Source organism: Pristiophorus japonicus, chromosome 1 (genome assembly GCF_044704955.1).
Source record: "Pristiophorus japonicus isolate sPriJap1 chromosome 1, sPriJap1.hap1, whole genome shotgun sequence".
Classification (NCBI taxonomy): domain Eukaryota; kingdom Metazoa; phylum Chordata; class Chondrichthyes; family Pristiophoridae; genus Pristiophorus; species Pristiophorus japonicus.
The window spans coordinates 90,414,383-90,426,936 of record NC_091977.1 but is presented as its reverse complement, the minus strand read 5'-3'; the positions used below and the strand labels follow the sequence as shown (position 1 = coordinate 90,426,936).

General features: G+C 44.5%; 1 protein-coding gene across 1 annotated transcript in view; it reads right to left on the bottom strand.

Moving 5' to 3' along the window:
• Nucleotides 1-11,483, bottom strand: part of chsy3 (chondroitin sulfate synthase 3) — a 288,145-nt gene extending 276,662 nt beyond the window's left edge. Inside the window, exon 1 of the mRNA XM_070881650.1 lies at nucleotides 9,666-11,483. Within this exon, the coding sequence (XP_070737751.1) occupies nucleotides 9,666-10,652 (987 nt within the window). The 5' untranslated portion in view covers nucleotides 10,653-11,483. The remainder of the gene's footprint in view (nucleotides 1-9,665) is intronic.
• Between the last annotated feature and the right edge of the window lie 1,071 nt (nucleotides 11,484-12,554).

The window sequence follows — 12,554 nt, the reverse complement described above, 5'->3', positions numbered from 1 at the left end:
GGGGAAGGAGATTGGGGGGGGGGAAGGAGATTGGGGGGGGGGAAGGAGATTGGGGGGGGGGAAGGAGATTGGGGGGGGGGAAGGAGATTGGGGGGGGGGAAGGAGATTGGGGGGGGGGAAGGAGATTGGGGGGGGGGGAAGGAGATTGGGGGGGGGGAAGGAGATTGGGGGGGGGGGAAGGAGATTGGGGGGGGGGAAGGAGATTGGGGGGGGAAGGAGATTGGGGGGGGGAGGAGATTGGGGGGGGGAGGAGATTGGGGGGGGGGGGAAGGAGATTGGGGGGGGGGGAAGGAGATTGGGGGGGGGAAGGAGATTGGGGGGGGGAAGGAGATTGGGGGGGGGGAAGGAGATTGGGGGGGAAGGAGATTGGGGGGGGGAAGGAGATTGGGGGGGGGAAGGAGATTGGGGGGGGGAAGGAGATTGGGGGGGGAAGGAGATTGGGGGGGGGGAAGGAGATTGGGGGGGGGAAGGAGATTGGGGGGGGGGAAGGAGATTGGGGGGGGGAAGGAGATTGGGGGGGGGGAAGGAGATTGGGGGGGGGGAAGGAGATTGGGGGGGGGGAAGGAGATTGGGGGGGGGGGGAAAGGAGATTGGGGGGGGGGGAAGAAGGAGATTTGGGGGGGGGAGAAGGAGATTGGGGGGGGGAGAAGGAGATGGGGGGGGGGAAGAAGGAGATTGGGGGGGGGGAAGAAGGAGATTGGGGGGGGGGGAAGAAGGAGATTGGGGGGGGGGGGGAAGAAGGAGATTGGGGGGGGGGGGGGAAGAAGGAGATTGGGGGGGGGGGGGAGAAGGAGATTGGAGGGGGGGGGGGGGGGGAGTGGAAAAGGAGATTGAGGGGGGGGGGGTGGAAAAGGAGATTGCGGGGGGGGGGTGGAAAAGGAGATTGGGGGGGGGGGGGGGGGGGAGGGAAGGAGAAGGGGGAGGGAGGCTGAACGGGCCGGGCTCCAGACTTCGGGCAGGGCCCGTCCCCAGCACCAGATTTACAGGTAGGTGGCGTTGGGTCGGGTCGGGGGGGTGGTTCGGTTCGGGCCGGGGGGAGAGGGAGGTCAGGTCGGGGGGAGGGAGGTCAGGTCGGATCCAGTCCGGGGGCACGGGGGGAGCGGGAGTTGGGTCGGGTCCAGTCCGGGGGATCGGGTCGGGTCGGGTCCGGTCCGCGGGCGGGGGGGTGGAGCGGGAGTCGGGTCCGGTCCAGTCCGGGGCGTCGGGTCGGGTCGGGTCCGGGGGCTGGGGGGTGGGGGAAGCGGGAGTCGGGTCGGGTCCGGAGGCGGGAAGCGGGAGTCGAGTTGGGAGGAAGCAGGAGCTGGCCGCGGGAGGAGCCTTATTCATGCAGCCCCAGTGAGGCCATTCGGCCAGGGCTAGGGGCTGCGTGCTTCGGCCCCTCCCACAGAGTCTTGGCCGCCTGGAGCTACTGCACATGCGTGCCCACTGTTTTCAGCACTGTTTTCAGTGCAGGGACCTAGCTCTGCCCCCTACAGCTCCTGCTGCGCTGCGCCGAGGGCCAGAGGACCTGCAGGGAGCTGGAGAATCTGGAGGGTTTTTTTAGGCGCACTTTGTGGCACGAAAAACGGGCGTCCAGGTCGGGACCGCGCCGTTCTAGGCGCGGCTCGAAACTTGGGCCCATAATGGGCAGGTACTCGAATTGGCAGGATGTGACTAGTGGTGTCCCACAGAGATCGGTTTTGGGGCCTCAACTATTCACTATATTTATTAACGACTTAGATGATGGGATAGAAAGCCACACATCCATATTTGCAGATGACACAAAGATAGGCGGCATTGTAGATGAAAGCATAAAATTACAAATAGATATTGATAGACTAAGTGAATGGGCAAAACTGTGATAATGGATTTCAATGTAGGCAAATGTAAGGTCATCCACTCTGGACCTAAAAAGAAAAGGGTACTTTCTAAATGGTAAAAAGTTAGAAACAGTGGAGGTTCAAATAGACTTGGGGTTCAGGTACATAGTTCAATGTCATGAACAGTACAGAAAATAATCAGAAAAGCTATTGGAATGCTGGCCTTTATATCTAAAGGATTAGACTACAAGAGGGAAGAAGTTTTGCTGCAGCTATACAAAACCCTGGTTAGATCACACCTGGAGTACCGAGAATAGTTCTGGGCATCACAACTTTGGAAGGATATATTGGCCTTGGAGGGAGTACAGCATAGCTTTGCCAGAATGATATCTGGACTCCAAGGAGAGATTACACAAACTAGGGTTGTATTTCCTGGAATTTAGATGGTTAATGGGTGATTTGATTGAAGTTTCCATGATATTAAGGGGAAGAGATAGGGTAGATAGAGATAAACTATTTTTGCTAGTTGGGGAATCTAGGACGAGGGGGCATAGTCTAAAAATTAGTGCCAGACTTTTCAGGAGTGAAATTAGGAAACACCTCTACACACAAAGGGTGGTAGAAGTTTGGAACTATCTTTTGCAAATGGCAATTGATGCTAGATCAATTGTTAATTTTAAATCTGTGATAGATTTTTGTTAACCAAGTTCTTAAGGGCTATGGGGCAAAGACGGATATATGGAGTTATGTCACTGATCAGCCATGATCTCACTGAATGGTGGAACAGGTTAGAAGGGCTAAACGGCCTATCCTGTTTTATGTTTCATACCAGATTCCTCTTTAGGACAAGTGGTAAAGCAGTACCTTCAGAAATGTTCTCTGTAGTCAACCTGAATCATAACTTCTGGTGCATTAGACTTCTAAAAAATTACCTTAACAATGTTCCAGTGGAGTAAATTCAGGACATCCACTGAATTTAAATCTACAATAATATTAATACCAAGACAATGTGGCCTTTTTCAGGGCTGCTTACAGAGCAACATATTTGTGTTCCAGGTTAAGATGATGACGATAACCTTAGATATTGATCAGTAAATCCAATAACTTAAAAGGCTAGATCATTGACCATGCTTCGAGTGCAACACTGTCTGTGGCTGAGTTCAATACATAGTCGTAAGATGTTAAACATATCAATAGGGTACAGGTTATCATCATGTTATCAAAACAGAAATCCTTCCTTCCACCAAATACCTCCAAGCCTGATCTTTACCAACAGAGGCTTCAAAATTAGAATGAACATTAAAAATAAAGAGCAAGAATTACCTGGCAAAAATAGCTCCATATGTAATAATGAAAATTTTTGACAGTCATTAGATAGTTTGGATCCAGCCAAACAAAGCAACATCTAAATCTCAAATTGATGCAAGTAAAACGAATGAGAATAATAAACATGATAGGCATGGGTCCAGGACACAGCTCCCAATAGTTTGCATAAATTGGGAAATCATTATCATAAGGATGACTAGTGTGAGAAAGGATTAAGAGGTAGGCCCTGAATTTCTGCAAGGGTGGAGGGTTGTCCCGATCTGTCATGGTAGACGAGTGAGACAACCTCCACAGAAAATCAGGACATAATCTTAGGACATTGGGGTTAAGGCCCATTGCTGGGACAGATTGGAGCATACCTCTTAAGTGTCACTTTCTAATCAGGGCTTTTCATATTAAATCTCTGTACCTGAGAAATGTAAGACTCCATGGGAGGCAAAATCAGTTGACGTGCCAGTCCCACAGAAAACTGTGCCAACCCAAATGCCACTCTTTCAATGCACTGCAGATTCAGAGGTATAGCGAGTCAGAAAAGAACATATGGCCATGCTATACCCAACCTGGTAGTGCTTGCTGTAGACATTGGATGTTCAAAATTGGAAATATATACCATTCCCAAATTCAGGTATTTTTTAAAAAATCTATTAATTTAATGTGCCATTGAAACACTACAAGTATTTGCAACTATACAATTGGCTTACTCACAAGATGAAAAAACAAATGACATGTTTCAGTTGATTTATCTTGTGCAAATTGTATACAGAGCAAGGAATTCATTACTTTGTTACATTTCTATTTCAAGGAGAGATTCAGTCATACGCTTACCCTATAAGGAATCTGGAAAAACATGAATTTAAGTTACATACTAATTCCTTGTCTCTTCTGACACCCAACCTCTCCCCTGCATCACTGCAAGAAATATTTGTAAATCACTATGTAGTCTTCTCATTATATTCACTATTACAATTCTATAAACAGATATGAAAATGTTGTTTGCTTTAATCAATATAAATAAATGTAAAATACGCAAGTAAAGTTTAGATAAGATACTAAAGCAAAATACTACGGATGTTGGAATTCTGAAATTAAAAAAAAGAAAATTCTGGAAATACTCAGCGGGTCAGTTCTGACAAAAGATCATCGACCTGAAACGTCAACTCGGTTTCTCTCTCCACAGATGCTGCCTGACCTGCTTAGATAAGATACAGTTTGGTTACAGCCGAATAATTTACTCCTACTTATTGTAGATTAGTCAGCTTGTGATTTTGTTGAAAAAAGCCTTTCAGTTCAGTTAGCATTGCTGTGTATGTGAAGCATGTTAATGAATTTTAGAAACACTCTATATCTGCGTGTACTTCATTAGTATTTTGGAAGGACTCCCGTTAGCTGACACAAATCATGGGGTACTGTAAGAATACGTGGGATAAATACTATGTAGCCCATTCCTGTAAATGTAGCATGATAAAGGATTAAATTATGATTTTTAAAAAAATAAACTATGTTCGGGACTTTATAACAATTGTTTTTCTCCAATTCATATTTTTATTTTCCTCTTCTCCTTCCTTACATCCCTGCCACATAGCCTCCCTAATTGAGAAGGTGGGCAACTGTCTGTTTCTTGGCCTCTACCAATTCTATTGGGAGATTTGCCAAGAATGAGATGGGGTGACTCAGCTTCTAAATTACCTAAATGTTTTAAGTTATAGATGGGAAATTAGAAGGTAAAAGCTTTTGACTTATCACTTCATGGCACAAAAAAAAGCATGCACAAAATATATATTTTAGCCTAACTGGGACAACTGTTTTAAAGCAATAATGGGACAGAATTTTCTTGATCTGACTTACACCAAAATCAACGCTGAACTTGCCACTGACAACTTATGCTGAAATTTGCTGAAAATCACATAAGTATACTCCCGGTTGTCAGAAATGGCATAAAACAAGCAGAAGTCAGCAATCTCATAATACTCCTATGAAGCGCATTGGGACGTTTCACTACATTAAAGACGCGATATAAAATACAAGTAGTTGTTGTAGTAAACAATCGGGGACCCGCAGAGAGCATGAAACATACATCATCTTCCTTCGTTAAGTCCCTTTTTATCTTATTGATCTTAAGTTTGAAGCTATCAAACCATAATTTATCCACATTAAGCAAAATTTGTTAAAGCAAATACAATTGTGGAAGCTTTTCTCTTTAATGTACAGATTCTGATGCCATAAGAAACATTCAAAAATATTGAAAATACAATGCAGGTGTCAGGAAATTTTTTAAATTGCTAAAGCAATTGCTATAAAACAGCGGATAAAGTGACTTTATTGAGTCCTGTGCACCTAAAATTTTGGCCGTAGTGCAGAACTGGTGTAAAATGCAGGAAACTCGCTTTCTCTGGCCTCTTGCAAGGGAGGCAGAATCATGAAAATGAGCTAAGTGGGATTTCACCAGAGGTAACTCAAATGGCAAAAATGATCAAGGAAATTTTTGTTTGTCGAGGTTCTGACATTAAACCAGCATATGTCACCCGTGGATTTCCTTGGATAAAAACACTCAAAGCAACTCCAAAGCCGTTGTTGCGCCAAATAGCACAAGGAAATTCTGGGCCAATGTTTTCATCAAGCAGACTGGTCATTGGGTATGCTTTTCCTCCGTATAATGCAATTAGTTGAAACCTAGATTAACTTGCCATACAAAATCAATACTGCAGTATTGAATGTAATGATTCAACTTCAGGAATCAATGTTTATTATACGTCAGGACACCCCAATTAGAAAGAATGCAAAAGTTCACAAACAGAATTAAACCCCTTTCCAGCAACCTCTCACATACATTATATAGATATGTAACACAGATTGGACTGTGTTTCAAGGAGGCAAGATATCTCAAAGTAATCATCATCATAGGCAGTCCCTCGAAACGAGGATGACTTGCTTCCACGCAAAAAGAGATGAGTTCACAGGTGTTACAATGAAGGACCTAATATTCCGGATCCCAAACTACAGGTTGAAGGGTGGAAGATGCCTGTGCATGGATTTTTTTTTTTTTTTTAAAAACACCACACAGACCGAGCTCTGTCAAGCCCTGGTCCAGTAGCAAGGATTAACCAAGATGACTGGAGACTAGCTCTGCTGCACGGACCCAGTGCGCACACATATCGCAGTGTGGGCTGGCCTGTTCTGCCCCTGGGCCCTCGCAGTAAACCTCAAAGTAAACATAGTAATGATAAAACACTCCTGCTTCATTCTTGCTGTTAGAGCCATAGGGGTAGAGTTTCCACTGGCAATGTCAGCACAATCCGGACGAATTTGTCCGAACCAGCGCAAAAGATCGGGGAATTTTAAAACTTGAGTTATGCCTAAAATTAGTAATTGAAATTGTGCCCAAACAAAAACATTAAGACAACTGCAATGCAGCTTTTTAAAAGTCACTGGAAATGAAGATTGCAGAAGACAGAAGTTTAATGGATGCCTATAAAGTATGCAATCATTCTAGAGCAATGTTCTTGATTGTGTCATTTCTTTACACATCAGATACTTCCTTACTCTCACAAAGAAAACTACCATGTTGCTTACTGAAAGTCAAATGAAGCACCTGTTTCAAGGGACAGATCAGTGTTCCTCTAACTTTGAGATGAAGTACACAGATATCACTAAGTTTAAAAGCTTCAGTAGGTGGAGTAACAAGAAATTATAAAACTCATGTCAACTATAGCCGACAGCGACAGGCAGCACTGGGCCTCAAAACGTTTTGTTGAGTGGTTGTGAAGAGACTCTTAGTGCTACGCTATTAAAGTTAAATATCATAAAGTATGTGTCTTAATACAAAACCTTTGGACTATCGGGAGTCAATATTTTACAAGAAAGAGACATGAAGGTGACACAGGATACTCAATATCAAGACAAGTGATTTCACTTTGACTTTTTGCCCTGCTCATCAATATTGATGCCCGATACAACTGATTTTCCTTCCTCCTATGGGAACCACTACTCCACAGCAGCCAAGATAAGGCCAGCAAGTTAGGGATCAGCCCTGCATCCCACGGCATTGTTTGTCAGTGCTTTAATATGCTATTGGATTGCCCTTACATAACCTTAAGTTTTAACACCTCCCATCTATTAGAGCTTAACTAGTATAACAAAACAGCTTAGTGGATGCAGAAGTTAGCAATATAGCTCAAATTTCAATTGAGAACTATGTAGAGATGAAAAAGTAATCATCTTAAAAGTACAGCACAATTTCACAGCTGCAATATAACTACTGCGACACTACTAACGATGACCCCACAGAAATAGGATTATAACTTATCCAAACTTGTTCATCCTAAGATTTGACATTCATAAATTACCTACATTTAATACATTATCTGTCCAAATAACCAAAATACTACGTGCACATCCATTGGTTCACGACCTAAACAGATCAAGGGTCAAGGATCAAAACAAAGCTTACATGAAAAAATATATTTGTTTCTATATTACACATATTTTTGACCCTTGGATTACCTTTTTTTTTTCTTGATGACAAGACTAAGAGGGGATAGGATAAAAGTGCTTAAAATTATGAAAGGTTTGGACAAATTGGATCAGAGTAAGGATGTTCTGTCATGTACAGAATTTAAGCATATTTACAATTGTAACAAAAGAAAGAAATGTAGGAGGAAGTTTTTAAACTAAAATAGGGTAACTTGTGGAACAGCAAAGTGGTGAAACAAGAAACCTTAATGAGTTGCAAGATGGAACTAGACAGGTTCTTGTCAACAAATGGGATTCAGGCTCATCAGGAATGCATCAGGGGAATACTGTGGTTAGGTGGGCCAGATGGACCCTACGTCTTCCCCTGTCTGAAACTGTTACTATGCAACTATCTCAGGCCAATACGTGTGCATTCTGCCAGTGATGTTGTGAACCTGATAATCCTGAATACAAAGCTGCCCATTGAATAATGAATCATTATCGTCTTTGAAAATCTCTATTGAGCTCAGTTCTCAGACTGATTTTCTGGTTATAAGTCCCTGAACACAGCTATCAATCTGTACTTTAAATTCACTGTTAACTTATATCAAAAACAGAGATTAGGGAGTTCACTTTAACCTTTATAGCTTCCATGCTCATGTTTTTTTGGTGGATGGATCCATTTACATTGTAAAAGAAAATCTTACACAAGTTTTAGTTTGCAACTGCTGCTTTAGCAGTCCTCTCATTCGTTTTTTTCTACTGAAATTCTAAATCCATATTCATATCCACTGCAAATGGGCATTTAGATTATTTACTTCACTTTCAATGGGAGTTTTTCTTTTACAATGTAAATGGATCCATCCACCAAAAAAACACAAGCATGGGAGCTATAAAGGTTAAAGTGAACACCCTAATCTGTTTTGGTATAAGTTAACAGTGAATTTAACGTACAGATTGATAGCTGTGTTCAGAGACTTATAACCAATAGAAGCCAAAGTTATAAACTGGCAAAATCTGGTTATTTGTGACAAACTTTTACTTATTCTGAAGTAATTATGTAGTCAAACACTCCAGAATGACAGGCCTTTGATGGCATGACTGTAGAGCTGCTAGCTTCAGTTCCTTTGTTAACAGAGGAAAGATGTTACAATTAGAGTACAATAGTCTGAAAGTGATCACAAAACCACTTGTATAAGAGGCATTGTTAACACTGAAAGAAAGACAAAACATAAACAAGATAGAGCAAGAGGAGCTTGCTCATTTTCAGCTGCATGACAAGGCAACAGCAAAGTAATTATTTTGACCAGTTGAGATCGTCAGCATTATTCTGCATTCACATCTAGTTAACAGTACAAACCTCAAAGTAGTTACATGAAAGCAGTGTACAGAATGGAAATTCCTGGGCCTTTACATTACTGTATATTACATTGTACTTATTTTCTTGCATACATTTTATTACAAGTTATTTTCAGTCAAGTTGAAGTTAAATTAGGAGATGGGGAAAGCAACGATAATGCCGAAGCTGTGCCACTATCACAGGAGTCCATGCGGCCCATCATCTCTGTGCCGGCCGAAAGAGCTATCCAGTCTAATCCCACTTTTAAGCTTTTGGTCCGTAGCCTTATAGGTTACAGGACTTCAAGTGCACATCCAAGTACTTTTTAAATGCGATGAGGGTTTCTGCCTCTACCACTCATTCGAGCAGTGGGTTCCAGACCCCCACCACTCTCTGGGTGAAAAAAAGTTCTCAACTCCCCTCTAACCGTTCTACCAATTACTTTAAATCTACGTCCCCTGGTTATTGACCTCTCGGATGGGGGAAAATAGGTCCTTCCTATCCACTCTATCTAGGCCCCTCATAATTTTATACACCTCAATCAAGTCTCCCCCGCCCCCTCAGCTTCAAAAGAAAACCCCAGCCAGCCTAAAGTGAAAATTGTTCACTTTTATATTATTTTGGCACAAGATTGAGAAATGACACTGCACTTTTCCACAAAAAAAAGTGGTGACTTGCAGTTAGCAGACTGAGAATAACCTGTCCACTCCAGGGGGAGGGGAGAATGGGGCAGACTCCTTTGAAACGCTCACCTCGTAAGACCAGACGCACTGGGTGTTGCCGAACCTCCGCACGCAGCGCCCAATCTCCACATCCTCGTGGGTGGTGTACATCTCCCGCAGGCACTCGCCGATGTGCGGCACCATCCGGCGCAGCAGCTCCCGGCTGAAGATCATGCCGGGACCCCCCATGCAGAAATTCTCGCCCGGCTCCAGCGCCAGCTTGCCCAGCTCCTGGCTGGTGCCCAGCCCGGTCTGGCCCAGGTACAGGGGCTGGCTGCTGTTGAGGGACCTCAGGAACTCTTCCAGCCGAGCCCCTTTGATGTACACGTCGTCGTCCGCCCTCATGAACCACTCGTAGCGCTCCAGGTAGACGTCGTGCATGTACTTGAGCATCATGAAGGACTTCTTCTGCGGAGGGTACGAGTCGTCCACCCCGGCCAGCGAGACCAAGGGGATGGGCAGCGGGGTGGGGACGCTGTCGGAGCCCTCGCTGGAGAAGAACTCCACCTTGCCCGGGATGGAAGATGCCCAGGTCCTGTAGGCGGCCACCGCCCGCGAGTCCAGGTACTTCTTGGCCGTCATCACCCCAACGTAGAGGAAACGCTTGCTTCGGAGGTGGCTAGCTTCATGGCCACGGCTGGACCTGGCCTCTCCCTCGCCGCCCTCCTCCTCCTCTTCCTCCTCCTCCTCCTCCTCCTCGTCGCCGTCCTCGGCCGCGGTCTCCTCTTCCCTGCGGAGTTTGCTGAAGAGGAGCTGGTCTTTGTGCCAGCCCAAGCTCCGGCTGCTGGCGGTGCTGGTGCTGCTGGCGGTGCCGCCGCCGCCGAAGCTGCTGCTCCTTCCACCGATTGCCCTTCCAATTCCTGCCCTGTTGAACAACGAGGAGCAGATGTTGGAGATTTTTTTGTTCTTTCCGTTGATCTCCACCACCCTGGGGACGATGAGCCACGAAGCGGCGGTGAAACCCAGCACCAGCCCCAGCACAACGCTCATCCATGGTCTCCGAGACCTCACAGCCATATTCTGCACCTCCACAAAACCCGGGAGGGAGGGAGACACCCACCTGTCCTCCAACACACCCGAATGGCCAACAGGCTACCCCACCATAGCCAACTGCAGCCTCTTGCTTTAAATATTCACAAAATAACTTTTTTTTAAATAAAAAGAGCAAAATTCATATTTTTCTTTTTAAAAAAAAAACAAATGTTTTTTTTTCTTCCTCTACCCAGTAGTGCCACCAACTGAACTCAAGTCTGGCTCCTTTTCTTCCAAGTTGTCACAACCTGAAGGAAGTTATTGCATTTCATTGCAGGCGGTTCCTTTTCCGCTTTTTGGAAAGATTCACACATTTTGTTTGGCTTTTCTTTTTGTGCATTTCTTTTTCATATATATATATAAAAAAACAAAAAAAAAAGTTGACAGTAATTTTAAAAAAGCGCTGTCAGGGCTGACTCAACACCATGCCTCTAACTCCTAGAGTGGAAGAGCACATTTCCAGACTGTGTGGCACTCCCACTCTCTCCTCTCTTTCTCCTCCTCTTCTCCACTCTCCCCGGTTCGCCATCTTGTTTACATTTGACGTCAGGACAAATAACTTTTTTCTTCCTTTTCTCCTCTCCCTCTCTCTCTCTCTTATTTTCCAGTCTTTCTGCTTCAGACTCGGCTTTCCTTCATTAATATTAATGCCGCACTCACAAAGCGCAGCGAGCGCAGCAGCTGGAGGAAGGAGCTGGGGCTTCACTTCAAGACTGACAGTCCTCCTGACCATACAACGCCAGGTCTGCAAAATACAACGAAAGTCTTTCGCCTGCTTCAGTCTTTAACCAGTCCAATCAAATGAGACGGAGGGCCGGGACATCCGCCCCTCGAGCTGCGTCTTAGCTTCCGTGGTGTGGGTTGCTCAAGGAGGAGGAGTTCCCGGCAGACTTTGTTTGACACTGATGACTTGCGTCTGCTGAGAGACACAGCAGAAAGCTTGTCGAAATGATCAAGGTGCTTGTGCAGTAATCAAACTGAGTGCTCTGATGTACAGATATGATATCTTTAATTAAATATCAATAATCCCTTTGACAAAAAGAAGAGAATACTGAATGATTTTTTTAATGCGATGTGTTAAAATATTTTGCATTTAAAGTCCATTTTCAAAAAAGGCAAAGCAGAACACAATAATGACCAGCGTGTGATTTAATGATACCGATGATTGCAGAGTGAAATGGGCAACTTTAAACAAAGAAAGTTCAATAAAAGAAAAAGGAGAAAGTGGCACCAAGCTGCAATGGGTTTGAAAGCTTGAGGATTCCAAATGTTCTAATAAAATCAATTTTACTCAGTGTATATATTTAAGATTGATCTGTGGCATTATCTATGATTTTAAGGCAAATATTTGACTAACTGCATTTCAATGAATGTAGACAGTAGGTATGAGCATTGAGGTTTGTTCAGTTCCTATGTTGAGCTATTTGGAGGGATGTGATTGGGGCCCAGGTGAAGCATGAGTTCGGGGCCAGAGGCAGCACGGACCAGCCCATGCTGTGATATGTGTGCATACTAGATCCGTGCAGCAGAGCAGGTCTCCAGTTGTCTTGGGGAATCCTTGCCACTGGACCAAGACCTAGCTGTGTCAAGCCCGTGTGGTGGCTGGTGTGCAACGGCCACCACACGTTTAAAAAAAAATTCACGCACAAGCATCTTCCACCCTTGAGGATGTATTTTGGGTTCTTCATTCGAAACACCTTTTTTTTTGGCGTGGAAGCAAGTCATCCTCGTTTCGAGGGACTGCCTATGATGATGATGTTGAGCTTCAGCAATTCTAAAGGAAATCTCATTGTCCTGAGAAGTTCATGGGAATTGTTGTTAGATCTACATGTTTGTAGATTTATTACAGCAACATAACAACATAAGAAATAGGAGCAGGAGTAGGCC